This window comes from Dryobates pubescens, chromosome 17 (assembly GCF_014839835.1).
Source record: "Dryobates pubescens isolate bDryPub1 chromosome 17, bDryPub1.pri, whole genome shotgun sequence".
In the NCBI taxonomy this organism is placed as follows: domain Eukaryota; kingdom Metazoa; phylum Chordata; class Aves; order Piciformes; family Picidae; genus Dryobates; species Dryobates pubescens.
Genome location: NC_071628.1, coordinates 22,332,734 through 22,353,735, shown reverse-complemented (window position 1 = coordinate 22,353,735; position 21,002 = coordinate 22,332,734). Strand labels below are relative to the sequence as shown.

At 45.6% G+C, this 21,002-nt stretch overlaps 1 protein-coding gene across 1 annotated transcript in view; it reads left to right on the top strand.

Annotated features, from left to right (window-relative positions):
• Positions 1–910: 910 nt before the first annotated feature.
• Positions 911–21,002, top strand: part of PSTPIP1 (proline-serine-threonine phosphatase interacting protein 1) — a 55,291-nt gene continuing 35,199 nt past the window's right edge. The window contains exons 1-2 of the mRNA XM_054168961.1: positions 911–1,231; positions 18,244–18,344. Coding sequence (XP_054024936.1) covers positions 1,199–1,231; positions 18,244–18,344 — 134 coding nt within the window. The 5' untranslated portion in view covers positions 911–1,198. The remainder of the gene's footprint in view (positions 1,232–18,243; positions 18,345–21,002) is intronic.

The following is a 21,002-nucleotide window of genomic DNA, read 5'->3' as shown; positions in this document are numbered from 1 at the left end:
TTTTGTTTTTTTGGGGTTTTGTTTTCTACTCTCTGAAAATGCCAGTGAGGATTTGAAAACAAAGAATCCTTAAAATATCCAAAGGAGACGAACGGAGGTAAACCTGGCATGCAGGAGAGGCGTTCTGAAGAGGGTTCTATGGAAGTGTTAGACATATTACCTTGTAATCAACAGTTTGCAGCTGCATCAGGACAGATTGGTTAGCTTATTTAACTAGCTGTCTGAAAGAGATGATGTCAGGGGTGTGCTGGGCATGGCGTTGGGTGTACTGTCAGTTTGAATGTCTGTGAAGCTTAATTTCAGGGCTTGGTACTAATAAAATCTTAGCTCTCTTACCACAGGTGTTTGTGGTGGTGTTTTTTTTCCTAAGTTTGGATTTTACTTCTAAATTTGACAATAACTTGGTTATTCATCTAAACATTTACATGAGGGCATGCAAATCAGAAGGGTTCCCCATATAGACATACAGGCATTAAGAAGTGTGCAGACACCTGCACACTGTGCAGCATTCTTCATTTAAGCAGTCTTGAAAAGCCTTTTCAGTTGCTAAACACAACTTTCAGCTACAATTCCCACATGCAGATACATGGGCCTCTGCCAGCCCCAGAAGGTACTGGAGAAAAGTGGCACAGACATTTATTTTGCATCTTTTCCTTTGTAAGACCACAGAATTTGACACTGACACCACATCCACATCTCACCTCTTTGTATTGTGCTGGTTTCCTTTGCACTCTGAGTGCTCTCTCTGCTCCTGTAGTTGTTCAAATCATATCACTGAATGTCACATTTTTTTTTCCCCTCCCTTTATTTTTTGTTTTACTTGCCAGCCACTCACATGCACACATGACAGGGAGCAGCCTGACATCATTTGACATCTCCTTGCTTCCTCATTTCAATATTAACTGTTTACCAGAAGAGAAACAGGTTTGGGGTTAGGGTGCTGAGAGAGTGCATGTCTCTGTGTGTGAGCAAGAGCTTCTTTCCCCTCAGTCCCTTCTTAGGTCATTACACCGAGCTGCCTGAAACTGCCCAATGCTATTTTTCACCACCTTGACTTCAGAAGAGACAGGTCTGTGGATGTGCTTCACCTTCTGCTTCAGCTGGGCGATAGCAGCAAAACTGAGAGCTGTGGCTGCTGCTGCTCTCGTTTGAGAACTGACTTGTTGAAGGATTCCTGCCCTTCCACAGAGCAATAATAATGACACAGCTGCAGTTTAAAGATGCATTTTGGGTAAGTGAGCATTTCCTACGTGTTTTCTGTATTTGATACCTATTTTAAAATCTTTACAAACACAGTTTAGTTCTATGTATAGTTTAACACTAATTGAATCCTGTTCAGTTTCAAATTTAGTTTAGTACAAAAGCAAATTTGTCTCCAAGTAAAAAGATGCTGTTTGATAGCGCAAGCGTTTGGCCAAGGCAGAAGAACACATTGTAAAGAATGATATCCATTCACACAACACAGCTGACATCCCCAGTTTCTGTGCTAGGTCCAGAAACCATTTTTGGGTGGGACACGGGCTGGTCTGCCTCATAGTCCTGTGAGTGTCCTGAGCAGGTGAACTGTTGCTGCTCACAGTTTGGATTCTCTCACATTTTCCTGTAGAGCAAAGCGAGCCAGTTGTGCGCACAGAGCTGTTGCTCACCCACCTACAGAGTCTGTGCCTGCTCTGAGGTACAGGAGGGCTTTTGGGTGCCCAGGAGTCATACAGCAGCACTCGAGAACTAAGTTCAAAGATTCACAGCTGGCTTAAAACCAGTGAAGATTAAAGCAAGCAGATATGCTCCATTCTTGCACTTTGACTGTTGGTTGAAGTGTCTCTTGGTGTCTTGATTTTAAGCTCTTTATCTGCAGTTGCAAGGTAGAAAGACCCCCGTCATTTCAAGTGTAATCTGAGGTTCTCTGGCAATTACATCTGGAGTAGAAGTTTTAGGGGAAAACCAAAGCAACTAAACCCTAACGTTGCAAGACTGGGTAAACAGGGTGTTATGTGGTTGCCTCTTGTCTGAGCAATCATTTTTTTCAGCATCTGGGACTGACTTTAAAAAAGCACATGAAGGCATTTCTATCTTCCTGCCATTTCCCTCTCAGGGCAAGCAGCATAGAGCCTTCATGGTGTATTTGCTCTTCGTGCTTTATGTCCACCCACCCTGCAGGGTAAACCCTCACTTAGTATGAAAGCCTAGGGCAGACACAAGAACACAGAGCAGCAAACCACCTTCCTCCTTGCACTTCCAGGAAGCCTTCCCCACCCCCACTTCAGCATCAGAACTGAACAATTTAAAAAAAAAATAAAATTATAATGAGGAAACACCAAAGTTACTTTTGCTGTTAACCCTTACTGGAGCAGCCCACACTTACACAAGATGCTCTTTTATATGGCTACTAACTGCATAACCCAATACGTGGAGTAGGACACAACTACAAGGCTTCAGCGTCTGCATTTCTGGACTGCCTTCCAAAATGTGCAGTGTGACCTTTTAGAATGGGTACATTTGGTACATTCACTTTTCAGGGTCTGGGTCTTTCATGAGAATGAATCAGGTGTACTCTTCAGACCGGAGAAGGGTTAGGGAGACTAATGCCAGTTGACAATCTGGCCAGGCCAGTTCTTTGCTGCTCTTCTTCCCTAAACTTCTCTCTTGGGCTTGGTCATGTTAGAATGACTATAATCCTTGCTTAGTTTTGAAGCCAGCACCTTCCTTAAAGGAAAGTATCTTTGGTTTTAATATTGTTTGGTTGGGGACATTGTTTTGCTGAGCTTGATTAGCAGGGCAGAAACACATCCAGTTGCAGGACGGCAGTTACAGCTATGCAGTAAGGGCTCTTTTAAAATGAAAGCTTACAGGATATTGCTCAATGCAGCCAAAGAGTACAGCTTGCCCTCCCAGATGACAAGATCAGCAATTATTTTTGCATTCATAAGGTTCTGTTATCTGCATTAGTGAGAGGGGAATGTGTTTGCTTGGCTTGCTTCAGTGAACAATTCCCTGCTTTATTTGATTTGTACCATGAATGGAAATCATCTTTATGACTGAAAATCAAAAAGTACACTTGCACCTTGGGAGATCACTCAACAGAAATCCCTGATTTCTGAGACCTACCTAAGGACACTGCTGCACCCCCTCCATGTACCATGTCACCCCGACAAGGTACACCCTGAGCGACAGCTCCTTGCCCTTACCACCAGTACACGTTTGGATAGGCAGAAGCTTCTTTAGTACCCATCATAATGTATAATATGTGAAGAAACCCTAAAAGCAGCAGAGAAAGAACACCACTCATACTTCCCCAAGGCTCCTCAAACTTTTTCAGAGCAGGGATGACTCTATTTGCAGGGAAACACAAGTAATTCCCTACAACAGGTATCAATCTTAATCTCTCTTTCCCCCTGTGAAATGCAGCAGTGATAGCACTATACTAACTGTCACACCTGTGCCAAGGTTTTTTGTTTTCTTTGTAGCGTGGCCTGGGCTAAAACCAGTCTACTTTTAAACCACAATGTTTGGTTTTATGTCTTCCACACCGTCTGTTAGGGCTTAAGGCAAAGTTGTCCAAAGCCTCTTCACAGAAGTTTTCTAACCTCTGATAAAATCATTTAGGAAACATTAGTGAGATAAAAATACAGCTTGGGGTGGATGGCCAGTGCAGGGCAGTTGCTAGGGGATTAATAGTCTGCTGGGCTGCTGTAGAAGTGTAACAGATGTTAGCTGTCTTCTCCAGCATCCTGCTAGACCGGCAGGTGAATTCCCATGTTATTGGGGAGCAACCCTGTGATAACAGCCAAGCTTCATGTTCAAGCTTCATAACAAGGTTATATTAATAGGCAGAATCCTGAGCAACATCATTTTTTTTGTTTGTCACCAAAAAATCCCCACTAAACAAGAAAATAATTCCTCTTCCATCTCTTTCTCTTGTAGTCAGTGTTTGCTTTTCCTTGGAAGTTCTTGTCATTGCCTTTTCCTTCTCGTTTGCTTTTCTTCAGCATGCAGCTATTTCTGGCTAAGAGGTAGGCAGGCAGATGCTTACTGGCACTATTTGCTGGATTTCCCTTACCCACCTGGCATGAGGAAGACTTGCAAAGGAGGTGTTTGGTGTTGGGGCAGGCTTCAAAATGCCCTCCCCCCAGCTGTGTGGGAGCAAATCTATTCTAGGCAACTTTGAATCAAACTCAGATGGCCAATTTGATTCAAAAAAAAAAATGTGTCCTGGGCTCATAAGGTTCTTAGGATTATTAATTATTTATTTATTTTAAAAAGAAGCTTTATCTGTGAAGTGCTTGTTTGTTCTTGGCTGAAGGAGGAGCTCAGGGCTTGGGGTTTCTCACAGCTCAGATTTAAAAGCCCGAATGGACTGGAGACATGGAGCAGCAAATACAATGCAGGCCTTTAACAGGAGATAGCAAGGTTTGTATCCTTGCCCTGCTGCAGACTTCTTGTCACATTCCTGCCTGCGCAGCACACGCAGCTCTGGTCAGACACTAGAGCAGCGGGAGCCATGGAAGCGCTCAAGGTAAAGAGCCTGTTACAAAGATGCTCCCTCAGTCCTTGTTTTGACTTCAGGCTGTATTCTTCGTTGGGTTCAATACAAAGTTGAGTTCATAGGTGAACCTCTCAACTGTTACTGTAGCTTCTCCCTACAATGCTTTCTTACATACTCCAAAAAGGATGTAATTAGTTTCATAAATAATGTACCTTCTAATGAGCCTCTTAACTGTGGCACAAGAGTGCAAAGATGATTCTAAAAGTCACAGTCAAACTTTTTTGTAGACTTACAAGGTAACATACTAAGGAAAAACACTATCAACTGTTTCACTCAAAAAAGGAAGTCTTTGTGACACCAGCAGTGACCCTGCTTTCCTGCAGAGGTTAAGTTGTTCTGGAGCAGGTCTGTGAGGAGGAAGTGAGACCAAGCAGGTTTGCTGGGAGGCATGAACCAGGGCTGGTGAGGGCCCCCAGTGGCCAAGGTCCAGCTGAGCTTGGGCAGGGAAGGATGTAGCTACCAAGCCTTTTGTCCTGGCATCTCAGCTATGCAACTTCTTCCCCATTGTGGATCATTAGAATGAGTCTGTGTCAGCTGCATCTGTGCCTAGTGACATAAGGCAAATGGAAACAGTCTCATGGCATACTGGCACACACAGGCCAGGCTCTGGTGTTGGTCCAGCCCGTGTCTCACTAGACACCAGAAAGCCCGACTGGAGACAGATGTGTGGCTGTGGCCCTGCTGACATCCAGGGTAAGTCATCACTGGTAGAAGTGTAGAAAGAGGGAATAAAGGGAAGCCAACTTGGAAAAGTCGAGTTGATAGTCCAGCTGATATCTTTCTTTGTTGTGAAGTCAACTTCATCTCCATGGAAAAGGTTTTTCTACTCTATTTTACATGTAATTCCTTCCTACACTCCCCCAAGGGATCTTGGAAGGTATGCTTAGCTCACTAGGGGAACGAGAAGCACCCATGAAGGGGGATGCAATCTCTTAACAGTCATTGAAACCACAAGTAGCTGTGCTGTTGATTAGTTGTTGTGGTTATGGAAACACTGATGCTTCAGAAATCACTTATGAGCAGAGTATGAGCAAAAATGAAGCTGAAATGAACTCACACTCCCAGCACATGTCAAGGAAAATGTCACTGGCTACTTCCATCTCTCACACTCTTAAAACAGCACCTAGGAGAGTCTGTGAGGAGCCATGTGCAACATATTTGAGGCAGTTCATTTCCTTGGTGATGAGCTCAAGTGGAAGGACTAGAGCTTTATGATGCAGCTTTTGGTTATATGTTCTGTTACAGTCTGCATGTGGCACAGCAGGCTGTGCATCTTCTCTGCAAAAAGACTATCTGGGGGAGGTTTGAGCACAGTGGGCTCACCTTAAGGTCCAGAAGGCTTTCTAGACCAGGTAGATTGGAAAGTTCATTTTAGGTCAGTGACTGAAATAATTAGCCAGTTAAGTAATTACATCTTACTTAAATTTTGTGATGACCATGCTGCAACTGGGTACCTCATCTAGGGGTTCTGACTGCTTAAACTGGTTGATTGATGAAGTCACTGTGACAATTTTGTTAGTGTGGTCACATAGTTATACCTGGTTTGTTTTGATCTGTCCTGCTCTGCAAAAGTTGTTTGGGTTTGCTTGGGCTCGGAGAAGTGGAGGGTTGTCATTTAAGCCAGCTTTAACTGTGTCATGTGTATGCATTTGACATATGGAATAGATGAGTAACCAACTCACTTTGCACCCACACATACACAGACAGGCCTAATGAACAGCACCTAAGAGTTAACTGAGCATTTGTTGTGCTCTCTGCTTTGCTAAAGCAGCCCATTGAGCTGCATTTTCTCATGGTAGTCACAGAACAGGTGAGGTTGGAAGGGGCTGCTGCAGTTTGTCCAGCCAACCTCCTGCTTGTTGCAGAGACAGCTACAGCAGCTTGCTCAGCACTGGGTTTTGAGTATCTCCAGCGATAGAGACTCTACAAGCTCTCCAGCCAAGCTATTGTAGTCTCAGCACCCTTGCAGCAGTACTGCTTAAGCAGTACTTTCAATTTGTGCCCACTGCCTCTTGCCCTGTTACTGGGTACCATCGAGAAGTCCTGTCTCTGTTTTCCCTCCTCCCTCACACCATGTATTTAAACCCACTGAGCCAGCTTTTCAGCAGGCTGAGCAATCCCAGATCTCAGCCTCTCCTCCCACAACAGATTCTCCAGGGTGAATCTCAGATACTTCCTGTGAATCTCACTTCAACACATATTTTCCTCGCAGGACTGGGTGATTCATGACCCATCCCTTTCCTCCCCCGAGGCTTGCACTCCCGCAGTACAGAGTTGCACCACTTCTCTGTCATCAAAGCCTGCAGTCATGGGCTAGGGACGCTGACCACAGGCTGTTCTGCAGGAATGGTGGAAGACTCTGACTTTCAATCCAGTTACACTCACTCCATCATTGTATGGAAGGCAAAATTAGGCTGCTTCATAAAGAGATTATTTTGTTGTTGCTGTTATTCTTCAGCTCATTTTACCTCAGAAACCCCTCCCCCCCCACCCTACCCCCGATTTTGTTTTCATGCCATACTGCAGTCAGGTAGATTGTGTCTGGCAGATGGCACAGAAAACCCTTGTTTCATCTCCTGTTTAATCTAAGGTTTGTAATAAAACTTTTCTCAGCAGCCACAGTTCACTAACAGAGAGAGTTCACATAGTAAGAATTTGGGGATTTGAGGCTGGAATGAGGTGGGTGCTGGGGGCACAGCTCTGCATGGGGAGCACTGAACATGGCTCAGGCTGTCAAGGTTAAGAACAAAAAATAATATTGAAAATATGCATCTAGATCCCAACAGCTTTTCAGTTCTTCAAAGTGTCACTCCCTTACTATAAATGGAGTTTAGCACTTCACAGTGGTAGAAAAAACATCAGTGAGCAAGACTGAGGAATGGAAAAGTCCCGTAGTTCTTGGTGTAGCTTCATTTTTGCTTGGAATGAAAGGCAACAGTTATTTACTCTTAGCCTTGAGAATCAAGTGAAAAGTGAGCAGCTTGGGCTAGCTTAGCCAAGCTTCTGTTTTGCCATTCAGAGCAAACAAACTCGCTCACTCAATCTTTGTGTTTCGTTGTTTTCTCTAAAAGTAACAACTTTCCCAACCAAGATGCTCTTCGGTGTTGCTCTCAATTTGTCCAGGCCTAGTTAATTCCTAAAAAGAAAGAAACAAAACAAAACAAACAAAAAATACCCCAAACCCACAACCAACAACAAAAAGTAGGGGCAAAGGAAAAAGGAAAACAGGTGGCCAACAACAGTGAGAGCTGAGCCTCATCACCTCGTGCTTTTTGCAACAGGTGCTGTAATAACTGCAGGGTTATTAACAAGGCAGCTCTGGCCTACAGCTTTGGGAGCTGCAGCTCAGCAGGATGGAAATCCTCAGGAGCACCAAAAGGAAGAAGGCACCTGCCATTGAAAGCCCCTGGCTGCTCATTTGGTTGGGACTCATGCTTTTGATAAAACCTTTTTTTTGGGGGGGGGGAAAACAGTTTTACTGGAAGTAAAGGAGATATTTTGGAAGACAAAGCTGGGTTTAGATGAAAAAATTCACAGCTGGAGAAGGCTTCCTCCGGAGATGGAGATTTAAAGTGAAATTTCTAGCCAAAGAGGGGAAGAGGAGAGCAAATTCATATAAAAACATCCCTCTGAGATCCTGGGAGCTCTGCAGGGGGGGGAGACATAGTCCGGCAGAGGAGTTGGAGCTTTCATTGCCCTACCCACAGCCTGGAGTCAAGGCATGCCTTCCCTCAGCTCCGGTAGGTTCATCCACAAATAAAATAGCTAGAGAGAGGTTAAAATGAAATTCCTCTTCCCTATACAGAGAGCAGATGGTGGAAAGTGTGTCAGCTAAGGCAGCGGGAAGTCTCAGTCAGACCTGCCTGATGCAGAGTTTCTCCTTTATGTCAATGTGAATGTCTTTGTTGCTGTCAAGAGGTGAGATGTGGACTTTTCACATCTTACATAAATTTGCAGGGCAAGAAAACTGTTTCTCACCCTGCTCAGGAAGTGATAGTAGTTCATTTCATACAAGAGAAGCTCATGAGAACATAAAAATAATACTGAGGCTCTTAGTGAGTGGAACAAGAACTTTACTCTTGCTGGTTAGAAGACAAGGCAGTTTCAAGTGAATGCACACCCACCTCGAGTACTGTGTCCAGTTCTGGGCCCCTCCGTTTAGGAAGGAGGTTGACCTGCTGGAGCATGTCCAGAGAAGGGCAACAAGGTTGGTGAGGGGCTTGGAGCACAAGCCCTATGAGGAGAGGCTGAGGGAGCTGGGGTTGCTTAGCCTGGAGAGGAGGAGACTCAGGGGTGACCGTATTGCTCTCTACAACTACCTGAAGGGGGGTTGTAGTGAGGCAGAGGTTGGTCTCTTCTCCCAGGCAACCAGTACCAGAACAAGAGGACACAGTCTCAGGCTGCGTCAGGGGAGGTTTAGGCTGGAGGTTAGGAGGAAGTTTTACACAGAGAGAGTGATTGCCCATTGGAATGGGCTGTCTGGGGAGGTGGTGGGGTCGCCGTCGCTGGGGGTGTTCAGGGCGAGGCTTGACAGGATGCTTGGTTGCATGGTTTAGTTGATTAGGTGGTGTTGGATGATAGGTTGGACATGATGATCTTGAAGGTCTCTTCCAACCTGGTTTATTCTATTCTATTTTAAATTGAGCTGCTGAAACAGTAACAACAATCAGGGTTCCAAAATAGCTATGCAGGTGCAATCCCTTGGTGTAGAGGCACCCGGTGTATAGATCTTGCTCATTTCCTATACCCTAGGAGCTTGCAGTGGAAAGGGGGGCACACCAAATAAAATACCTCATTCATGCAGCAACTTCTAAAAGCCCAGAATTAATCATTTTTGTGTAAAGCAAGAGAGACATTTATGCAACTGGGAACAAACAGAGAAATGCCTGCCAGAAGCAAATGTAACACTGGTATAGTTGCCCCCACTTGACCAAAGTTGGCCTAAAGTTGGTTTTGTTCTGTTGCACAACACCCCAGGACTTTGTGAGGTACCATGCCAAGGGAGTGCAATAGTATGTTGCATCATTATTAAGTAACAGGATATGTTGAAAATTACTGTTTAGGTGGCAAAAATTGGAAGTGGTAACACGTAGCTGCCAGAAGGAGCCTCTCTAAGAAACACACTAAATTTGTTATGAATTCCCCTTGTACAGCAAGGCTCTGGGAAGAGTTCATGAAAGTTTATCACAGTATCACAGTATCACAGTATAACTAAGGTTGGAAGAGACCCCAAGGATCATCAAGTCCAACCTGTCCCAACAGACCTCACAACTAGACCATGGCACCAAGTGCCACGTCCAATCTCCCCTTGAACACCTCCAGGGACGGTGACTCCACCACCTCCCTGGGCAGCACATCCCAATGACGAATTGACTCGCTCAGTGAAGAACTTTCTCCTCACCTTGAGTCTAAACCTCCCCTGGCGCAGCTTGAGACTGTGTCCCCTTGTTCTGGTGCTGGTTGCCTGGGAGAAGAGACCAACCCCTTCCTGTCTACAACCACCTTTCAGGTAGTTGTAGAGGGCAATGAGGTCTCCCCTGATCCTTCTCTTCTCCAGGCTAAACAACCCCAGCTCCCTCAGCCTCTCCTCACAGGGCTGTGCTCAAGGCCTCTCCCCAGCCTTGTTGCCCTTCTCTGGACACGTTCAGTGTTTCAATGTCCTTCTTAAACTGAGGGGCCCAGAACTGGACACTGGACGCACTGGACTTCCCTACATGCCAGGAAAGACCCCTACCAAAATGCCTGGCTCATTTTGTAGCGGAAGCAGAGCACGTGGGCGCAGCACTGCATTGCATTTGGTGCCTTTTCAGGGCTAAGAGGAAGCCATTCCAAGTTTTCGAAGATAGGGAAAAGAAGAAACAGGGTATTTAAAATGAATTAAGGTTCCAGCTAAGCAGGTCTGGCTCAAGTGGCTGTGTAAGACTTTCTTGAACAACTGTCTCTGGGCCTGAGCAAGGGTTGTCTCATGTTGCCTTGCTCACGGCAGTCTGGGACCTACTGCAGGAGGAAAGGGGCTTTCTTATAAAAGAGAAGTGACTTGGAAGCGGATGAACTAAAGAGGAATAGAAACAAAAATAAACTCTGACCATCAGCCCTTGATAGAGCATTAGAGCAGATCAAGAGTTTGAGACCTAGAAACACCCCCTTTAAGCAGTGCCAGTGCACAGTGGCATGCTGCCATGATGTAATTCATTGATTCCGAGGCTGAGGGACCATGGGTTCCAGACAGAAAGGAGTTCTTTTTGACAGCTGAAAAAGATATTGGCAGAATGATGCTTTTTCAAATCTTACTCTCCCTGTTCTCTGTAAAATTCCTCTTCACATCCGTCATGGTTTCATTTTAAACCTGGAAAAATTGATCTAAAGCTTTTGTTTTGTATCCTGAGGTTTACTCTTTCTGTGTACCACCTAGGACTTAGATCCTTACACAAAGTGAGCAGGCTTTGCAGCTGGAGATGCAGGGCAAGAGACCTTTTTTTGTGGGCAGCCAGAACTGCAGCTCCCCTGAACAGAGAGCTGAGGTGGAGCTGCAGAGGCGCTTACCAAACAGGACATTCAACTGCAACTGCAAAGCACTTCCCTGGGGGAAGAAGCCAAGCCAGCTTATCCTGCAGAACCAGCTGGAGGTATGAATTGCAGTATGTAAACGACCTCAAAAAAAAAAAAAGACTAGGTGGGCAAGCCAGGTCCCAGGATGGTGTTAGAAATGCTCCAAGAAAAGCAGCCACACCAGCAGAGCCCACAGTTCCTAAAGCACAACTGCAGTGACTGGCTCAGTTCACATCACTTTCTGAACGCAGAACTTGGCCATGCAAGGGCCTAGGATTTAGTGCAGGCCAGTCAGCCTGACCTCAGTGCCAGGGAAAGTGATGGAGCAGATTATCCTGGCAGCAATCACTGCGCACCTGAAGGAGGGCCAAGGGCTCAGGTCCAGCCAACATGGATTTAGGAAGGGCAGGTCCTGCCTCTCCAACCCGATCTACTTCTATGATCAGGTGACCCGTCTGGTGGATGTGGGGAGGCCTGTGGATGTGGTCTGCCTGGACTTCAGCAAGGCCTTTGACACTCTCCCCCACAGTAAACTGCTGGCTAAGCTATCAGCTTGTGGTTTGGACCACAACATTCTGTGCTGGGTTAGGAACTGGCTGGAGGGCCAAGCCCAGAGAGTGGTGGTGAATGGTGCCACATCCAGCTGGCAGCCAGGCACCAGTGGCGTCCCCCAGGGATCAGTGCTGGGCCTCATCCTCTTTAACATCTTCATTGATGATATGGATGAGGGGGTTGAGTCAGTCATCAGCAAGTTTGCAGATGACACCAAGTTGGGAGCAGATGTTGGTCAGTTAGAGGGTGGAAAGGCTCTGCAGAGGGACCTCGACCGACTGGACAGATGGGCAGAGGCCAACAGGATGGCATTTAATAAGTCCAAGTGCCAGGTGCTGCACTTTGGCCATGGCAACCCCATGCAGAGCTACAGGCTGGGGTCAGAGTGGCTGAGAGCAGCCAGGCAGAGAGGGACCTGGGGGTGCTGATTGACAGCTGCCTAAACATGAGCCAGCAGTGTGCCCAGGTGGCCAAGAAGGCCAATGGCATCCTGGCCTGCATTAGAAATAGTGTGGCCAGCAGGAGCAGGGAGGTCATTGTGCCCCTGGACTCTGCATTGGTTAGGCCACACCTTGAGTACTGTGTCCAGTTCTGGGCCCCTCAGTTTAAGAAGGACATAGAAACACTTGAAGGTGCCCAGAGAAGGGCAACAAGGCTGGGGAGAGGCCTTGAGCACAGCCCTGTGAGGAGAGGCTGAGGGAGCTGGGATTGTTTAGCCTGGAGAAGAGAAGGCTCAGGGGTGACCTCATTGTCCTCTACAACTACCTGAAAGGTGGTTGTAGACAGGAAGGGGTTGGTCTCTTCTCCCAGGCAACCAGCACCAGAACAAGGGGACACAGTCTCAAGCTGCACCAGGGGAGGTTTAGACTCGAAGTGAGGAGAAAGTTCTTCACTGAGCGAGTCGTTCACCATTGGGATGTGCTGCCCAGGGAGGTGGTGGAGTCACCATCCCTGGAGGTGTTGAAGAGGAGATTGGATGTGGCACTTGGTGCCATGGTCTAGTCGTGAGGTCTGTCGAGATAGGTTGGAGTTGATGATCCTTGGGGTCTCTTCCAACCTTAGTTATACTGTGAGACTGTGAGACTGTGATATACACAAGCCTGGATATTCTTGGTTCACTTCAGTCCAATCTAAAGCCATTTACCAACCCCATGCTTCAGTAACCAGCAAAGCATTGTAGTCTTTCCCACCTGGTATTGTTGCAATAGCACCCTTATGAGTTAAAAAACTAAAAAGGCTTGCAGTACCCTCTGAGCACCCAGCAGCACAAGGCTCAGAGATGTGTTGTCAAGCTGATTTTCAGCTAGTGGAAGACAAAAGACTTCGCACAAGGTTACTCAGCTTTGTGCCACCAGAAGGGAAGAAGTATGTGTGTCATCCCCCAGGTATCTTCATACTGAACTTTCTGCCCTCTGGGCAGAGAACTGACACCATCAGTCTTCCCACCTGAAGCCTTTCCAAACCCATGTTTTCAGAGCCTCTCCCTCATAGCTGCAGGAAGCAGCTGAGAGCCAGCCATGAATAATCTCTCCCACAATTAACTCCTGATGTTTACCTGCCTGATTGCCTGTGGAGAAACTTCTACCAGATGGGATGGCGCAGTCCTGAGGCACCTATCTCTTCAGAAAAGTGTGAATGTGAAGCAGCAGCAGCATTAAGCCTCAGAGGAAGAAAGAAATGGAAAGAAGAAAGCGTATCCCAGTATGCTTGCTGTCAACACCTCTGCTTGCAGTTTTCCATGCCTCCTTTCAAGTATTCTAGGAAAAGCTATTCTGGTTAAACCAGAGCATAAAATTTGTGTTTTTCAATCATACACTCCCTTCCACATTTCTTTCATCTCTGAAGGAAGTGTTGCTCATTGCTCTGGAAGGAAGCAGCTTCTGTAACTGGCAAGAGGAGCGGAGATGCTGCTTCTCCATTAGCTGCAGTTTTTCCCTATGAGAAGAAAAGGCCCGGGGCAGAGACCAATGTATATGTGAAATACTGATGAAAGAGTCTCAGGACAATAGGAATCTGCCTGCAACACTGAACTCCCTTTGTCAAGCACTTTCTTAGTAGTGATTATAAGTCTGTTGGAGCAATCTGGTTTATTACATTAGCAGTGACTCAATCCTCTTTCCCAGCAGCACACGCTTTGGCTATGCAGAATCACTTTGTTAGCAAAGAGACAAATTACTAGTGGTGATTCAAATCACCCTCTTGCAAGCAACTACCTGTATTTGGTAACAAACAAATTAAGTTTTACACATTTAATGAATGTATTTGTTACCTAATTAAGCTTTCCCCCCCTCCCCCCCAATTTCTTTTGAAAAATAAAATAGATATTTCACTATTCATTAGTTCTTATATTCACCACAAAGTCCCAGCTGAGAGATGCCCAAACAGTAGTTGAGTAGTGCAGCTCTAACATCCTTTGCAAAACCATTTGATAGCACTTTGGGTCATGGTCTAGTGGTGATGGAGGTGTTGGGTAGAAGGCTGGGCTTGCTCTTAGTGGCTCGTGCTGAAAAGGAAATGCCTAAGCTGAAATGGAAATACTGGAGATCAGCATCTCAAGTGCTAGTCTTAATTTTAGTCATATTCATTTGAGATACTGGCATAAGGCACTAAGAAAAGGGTGGAAACAGCTGAAACAAAGAAGTAGAATGGAATATTGTACAGGAGGTATCCAATAACCTTCAAGCCTGGGGTAACAGAAAGCAGATAAAGTTTCAAAGTATAACATGAGAGTAAGAGATCGGTAGCAAAAAGGCTCAATAGCCTCTGGGACCTTGTTAAGTCAAATAGCAGGAAAGGGGGAAATTGCAGGTATATCAATAGTTAGGTGCTACTGGTATGATTCAATAGGGGAAGAAGGCAAATAGGATCCTCTGATGTACTAGAAACATTTCGTTGAAAACAGCCATTAATGCTACGGTATAAAACATCCACTCTGTACCGAAGTAACAGAGCACCATCCTTGCCTAACAGCCTTGAACAGGTGTTACAAGAACACATGGGAATCAATGAAATGAAAAACTGGTGTCTCAGGGAAGGGCAAAAGTGGCTTAAGTGGATTCAGGAAGAAGTGGAGAAGGTGCAGTTGTACAACACATGAAAGAAGAAAAAGAGGTTGAAACGAAAGGGCAATGTTTGTGTAGGTAAAAATCAGCCTAAATCATTTATGGCTACACTGCGGATGGAAATTAAGAAACACTGTTGCAGGGTGAGTGACCACAGCAGCTTAAACTTGCCTAAAGCAGGGCTGTTTTTCCTCTCCTTCCTTGCTGCAGCCTGGGACGTGCAAGCTATTTAGCCCAGAGCCCGATCTGCTGCCTGGGAGGGTGAAGCAGCCTTGGTTTACATTTTGGATGCCGTGGTTTCTGAAATATGTCTTCCATGTTCTTCAAGAACATACAGTGAGGACAACAAAACACCTTCTGAGCTGGATCCTCCCATAAAAGAAGAGAGGTGAAGAAATGAGTGCCTGTGGTATGAAGTCCTTTTTAGACCTGCATGTAGCCGCATCCAAATGCCTCTATGAAGGTCAGCAACAGGGACAAAACCCAGATGAATTTAGCAGGCAGGAACTAATGTCTCCACCAGAGGAGATTCCAGCTCTCCTTCAGATCTGGTTGCAATGGCTTCACTTTTAACAAAGTCAAGTCTTACTCATGTTAGCAGGCAGCAGACAGAGAGCAAAGCTGTTGAGTAAGGCACTGGCTGTTTGCACGTGGCATAGACACATGCACACAAGCACACAGAATGAAAAGGAAGAACACTGCTCCCAAACCCTGCTTGGCAGAAAGCTTGAGATCCAGGGATGTGCAAGTGCTACCGCAGGTGGCATGTTTGGAAAGATATCTTTTTGTACACACTAAAGGGCTAAAATATCCCTATAGTTCTAATAAGCAAAATCTGGCCTCTGCATTTCAAAACTGATTGAAGTAAAGAAGTAGGAAGGCAAAAAAAATGGAGCTCAGAGTTTGCTGTGAGCAGCGGGGTGCAACACTAACCTGTTCCCCCTGCATTAGCATCAGGAAAAATGGCTTGGAGCAAGAGGTCCAAATGGCTGCACCAAGTTCATTAGGCAATTTATCAGGCCTCAATAAGGGTCAGCAGGCTGACCCCCATCATGGTGTTTTGTTTGTGTGCATGTTTTGGAGTTGATAATGAGTTGGTGCTGCATACTCCATTTAGGGAATTCCATATGTAGTTCTCTCAGCCATACAGTTTGCCATCCTTTCATCATTAGAGCAACTGCTATAATGGATATTATTTCCCACTTTCCTCTATGAATGGCAAAAACTTGCTGCTTTTCATTTGTTTCACAGCAGGATCCCTCCCTGCTATGTGTGTGTAACTTGCCCTTGGAAACATTAGGAAAACTGACATTTTTGGTTTGAGATCCTATTTCTTAAGGGGTGATCACACACACCAGATGAGCATACATAATCCTATCACTTCCCTGTGGTTGCAACAGCGATCACAGGGCACTCTCTCCATATTCTCTATCTAGCTTATTATCTTTCCTGGCTATGTTTTGCAGACACTTTGATGGTGGAGGCATTTGTTGGTCTCTCTTGTGAACCATTATTCTACAGTCCTCCTTCTCCTCTGCTGGTGATAAGAGAGTCCATTAGGGAAGAAGGAATTACTGTTGTCAAGAAACTGTGATGTTGGAAATGTTAGTAAAACTGTAGGTTTACAAAGACTGCAAGAATTTATCCTAGCTCTTGAAGAAGAAAAAAAATCCCACTCCCAGGTCTACAAATCTCCACAGAAGCCCCGGGACCTGGGAGAGCAGCAGTGAGGCAGCCATCAGCCACCACCATTCATCTCCAGAGCTTGCCTTATTCCTCTCCAGGCCCAGCAATAAGGAAGCAAAGCTGCAAGCTCAAGGGTCCAGCAATTTCTTGCCAGAGGATCCTCCTCAGGTCCCAGAACTCAAACAGTTGTCTTCTTTCCAGTCATGATGAAAAGCAAAGAAATAACACAGATTAAAGGATTAGTGCTTAGGGGGCAGTGCATAGATGCATACATGATATTCACTCTGTATGTAAGCAATTGTGCTGTACATAAACTGCTCGAGGGGAGGCACATAGTCATTCTCTTTATGGCCACACAGTCCATGGTTTTCCCATAACACTACAACATAAAGCTCAGATAACATTCACCACTGCATTTACAACAATGTTATCATTACATACTAGTTAACTGAGGCTCTCAAAAGAAAAATGGCTTGTTGTGATTCTGTCTCAATCTTGCCATGAGTCAGTGGGAGGACCAGGAGTCGAACAAAGAAATTCCCACTCAGAGAGCATCACAGCTTTATCCCCTTTTCTGAGCTACCAGCATCGCCTCAGCAGCACTGACTTTGATAGGACTCTGATTTACCATTGCTGCAGCATGATCTGGAAGCTGGGAAAAAGAGGAAAGTGCAAACCTAATTGTTATTCTTCTCCTTACTCAGATATGTTTGTTTACAATGGACAGGGCTGTGCTCTGATGCATCAAGTGGACAGGGACAAGGCTGGTGCATGGACTTGTGTGCTGCGGGAGGAGGGATCTGCAGTTCTAGACCACAGCAGAGGAATATGACCCTGAGCCACACAAACTGCAGAGCCCTGGTAGGAGAGAGGAGCCCTGGGATTGAAGCAGTAAACTCCACGCAGCTCCACCTGTCTAATGTGGCTGGTTGGCTGGAAATACCAGTTTGCCTTGGCTCACTTCATTTGCCATGTGAGGTCATGGAGCAGGACAGGCTGCAAAAATACCCAAAGGCACAAGAGAATCCCATGCACTGCACAGGAGATTGGGTGGGGAAGGCAAAAGCAAGGGAAGCAGCACTCATTGTCAAGCATCTCAGAAGCACACAGGCTTTCAAATTCCTGCAGAATCTACACCCTGAACCCCTCCACATCTGTATCTTCTGCCTTTTTTTTTTTTCTTTAAATGAAGCCCTGTCATGTTGAGCTTACACTGGAGACAGACCAATTCAAACAGTGGGAAGAACTGTTACAGTCCCAGAAGACAGCAGAAACCAAGTGCTGTCTAATGGCAAACTGTCTCCCTGTGCTATGAATCCTGCCATTGAAACACTCCACCACTGACTGGGTGGCACAGCCACTGCCTGTGGATTGATGTTCATGTGACAAGAAGATTCCTTCACTTTCCCACTGGCATCTAGGCAGCAGGTTGCTTCATACTGAGAGTCTTGTGGCAGTGAGCTGACTCCGACCATTCTTTTTAGAGAACATGGTAAGAGAAGCTGTTATCCTTACGAGCTACGCAGCTCTGCTCTGCACAGATCCCCACACTCAATCCTGAAAGTGACCTCCCCAAAAAGACAGCTAGTGCAATTTTCCATACAGCAAAATTGTGACCTGCTTCACTTTTTCAGTATTAAAAATTAAACTTGATTTAATAAATTATTTGTTAACAGATTTTTCACTTGGAGAACCCTCAGCCGTACCAGTGCCCCGAGCCCTGCCGCAGCTGCCATTGCTCTGGGGAAATCTAAGCGTCCATTTGGATTTTCCAGACAGATAATTTGCTGCATATGCCAGACCTGCAAACTGCACCTAAGTCATCCCAATTCTATCTCTTTCTGGTTTCAGTGCAAGGAGTTCACTTTCCACACTGGCTATGAGGTGCTCGTACAGCGGCTGTTGGACGGGAAGAAGATGTGCAAAGATGTGGAGGATTTGCTCAAGCAGAGGTAAGAAAATTAAGAGTGAAAAAAGTATGAACAGCCTCCGTTTTCTCTCCTGTTTGGCATCTGGAAATGAATAGTAGGCTGTTTGCAGATTTGGTAGTGACAGTAGTTTACACGTGAAAGCCTAAGTGATTTGAATCCTAGCAATTTGATGAGGTTTGTGAAGGTAGGTAACAAACAGAAATGTCAAAGATTTGAGAAGGCTGAATACAGAGCTCCCAGAACATTCCTGGTCCAGAATCACATCCATCCACCACTAGCAGCAGTTACTGAGTTTCCCCTTCTACATAAAGCAAGTTACTCGCCCATTCTTCTCTCTCTTTGAGCATGCTGTGGCCACAGGCACTGTTTCAGGTTCCTGTAACTACCGAAAGTGGGCCATTTTCAAACCAATAAAACCTACATAAGATGCTACTAAAAGCCCTTCCCAGACACCCTGACGACCCATATAACTTGCCAGCCCTATCAGACTTTGAATAACAGCGTTGTAGGCTATGTCCACCCATTCCATGCTTCTTAGGTGCCACTCAACAGCAGCTGTGGACAGCTGATACTTTTTGTGTGAGGAAACGCATATTACACAGCTGCTCTGACTCATTTGCCTTTCATTTTTCTACTTCTGACTTAGAAAAGTGTATCTGAAATTTGGTTGTTTTTAAGTGGCTAGATTTCAACAGTTTCCACATGTAGCATGAGGCACATACATGCTCAAGCATAACCTGCAGGAAAGGCCACACAACAAGGATCATATATTCAGCAGTTAACCCATGGGAACTGCTTCCTTATGAATGCCGCTCTGCCTTCCTCAGTCACAACCTGCTTTTTCTTCCCACGCTGTCCCCATCTAGTTTTCTAGTCTTAGGTTGGTTCTCTGAAGGCTAGTCTCCAAGCACTGGGACTTTCAAGGGCATATGAGCCATCCAATTGCAAGTTGAATATTTCACAGTGTGAAGAGTCCCCCATCAACATGTGAAGATATTTGAATTGCTTTTCTTGACCACCAGTGGAGGCATGTTTTATTGCTGCATGTCACACCATCCTGAAGTTACATCTGTCTGACGGTAGCTTAACTTCAACTGTTTAAAATAGCTCCTTTGTGAGTCATAACTTAGAGAGATCAGAATTACATTGCAGGCTTTGGGCAGGCTCTGCACTGCAGCACGTCTCTAACGCTACGCACGCCTCAGTTTCTTTCCGAGACGTTACAGAGGTTCTTGCAAGTTGCAGGATAAGGTTCTGCCTGGTTTGTGGTAGAAACACAAAGGACTTTCCACAGTGAAATACAATAAATACATGTACAGTCATTCTGCAGATCTGAAAGCTAAAAGAGCAAGCGTTTCCACGCACTTTTGCTCAGCCCCAATACATTCCCGTGAGCGTGCATACCTGTGCATGCCCGTGGGCACAAGCATGGCAGAGGAAGAGAAGAGCTAACAGGCACTGAGCTGCAGCAAGAAGGTATAATTTCCAGTTTATTTCTGGAAGATGTTTGTTGCAGCTCGTCCTCATGGCATTTATGGGAATAACCTAGGAGGAGATCAAAGCATGGGATGAATTTCTGTTCTTAGAAGCTGCCCATACCATGGGCTTCTTGCCAGAATTTCAACAAGGACTCCTCTAGCAGTTGCCCTATGGCCTGAAACCAGCTTCCCTGGCTTCACTAATCCTTGATCAATTTTCTACTTTTGCTCACAAAAACTCCTGTCTGGTTCAGCAGAGGGCCTAGGAGGTTGAGCAGTGAGAAAACAGTTGTACTCCAGGACAAAGGTGGTTGCAAACCTATGAACCTGTGCCAGAGCTTCTGGTACAGATGGCTGCAACACCAGGTGCTCACAGCTACCAGATGCAGAGGAACAGTCAAAAGGGTAATGGCATGTTCTCAAACAGAGACTTGCCCCAACAGTTGCTGTGCTGCATAACTGCAAGACTGGCCCTCAAACCACTGGAGCTCAGCAAACAGCAGGAACAAAGCACAGTGTGGCTGAGTGGGAAGACATCCAGAAGAGCAAACCAGAGAGGTGCATGGCCTCGTACCCACATCAAAATTCCTTTCCTGAACAGAGAGTACATTGCTCCAGGATGTCAGGTTTCAGGCTCAAAACTGTCTGAAATGCTTTGAAGCCCCTTTTGAGAACCGGACTTGCTCTAAAGAAAATCCAACATCCCTAATCCTAGAACCAGGCTGTCTGTTCATTGCTTATTATGGACTTGATTATTGGATAGATTTTAGCAGCTACTCAAAGACTGAAAACTCAATTCTGCCCTGGTCTTGCACCCAGGAGAAAGCAAATAGCATACTTGGTACAGATATTTATTTCTTTTTTAAACAGAGAAGATAAATTTCTTCCAGAGCTGGGGGAGGGGAAAACAGCAAAGAAGTAAGTGTATTTCTTTATTAACCATAGAAACAGAACCACTTTCCTGAGTCACTAGTTACAGTTCCCCATTAAGTGAGATCTCACATCATGACATCCCCTCCCTAAAACTGTCAGGGCCCCACCTTATCACTAGCAAGGTTCCTTCTCCTTTTGCCTTCACTGCAGCTGTTCCAGCAACACCTCAGTGGGCAGAATTTTTCCTGCTGCTCCCAGCTGTCACTTATTCCCAAGCTCTCTTAAATGAAACCCACTCTTCACTCTGCTCCCAGCCCTCATTTTCATG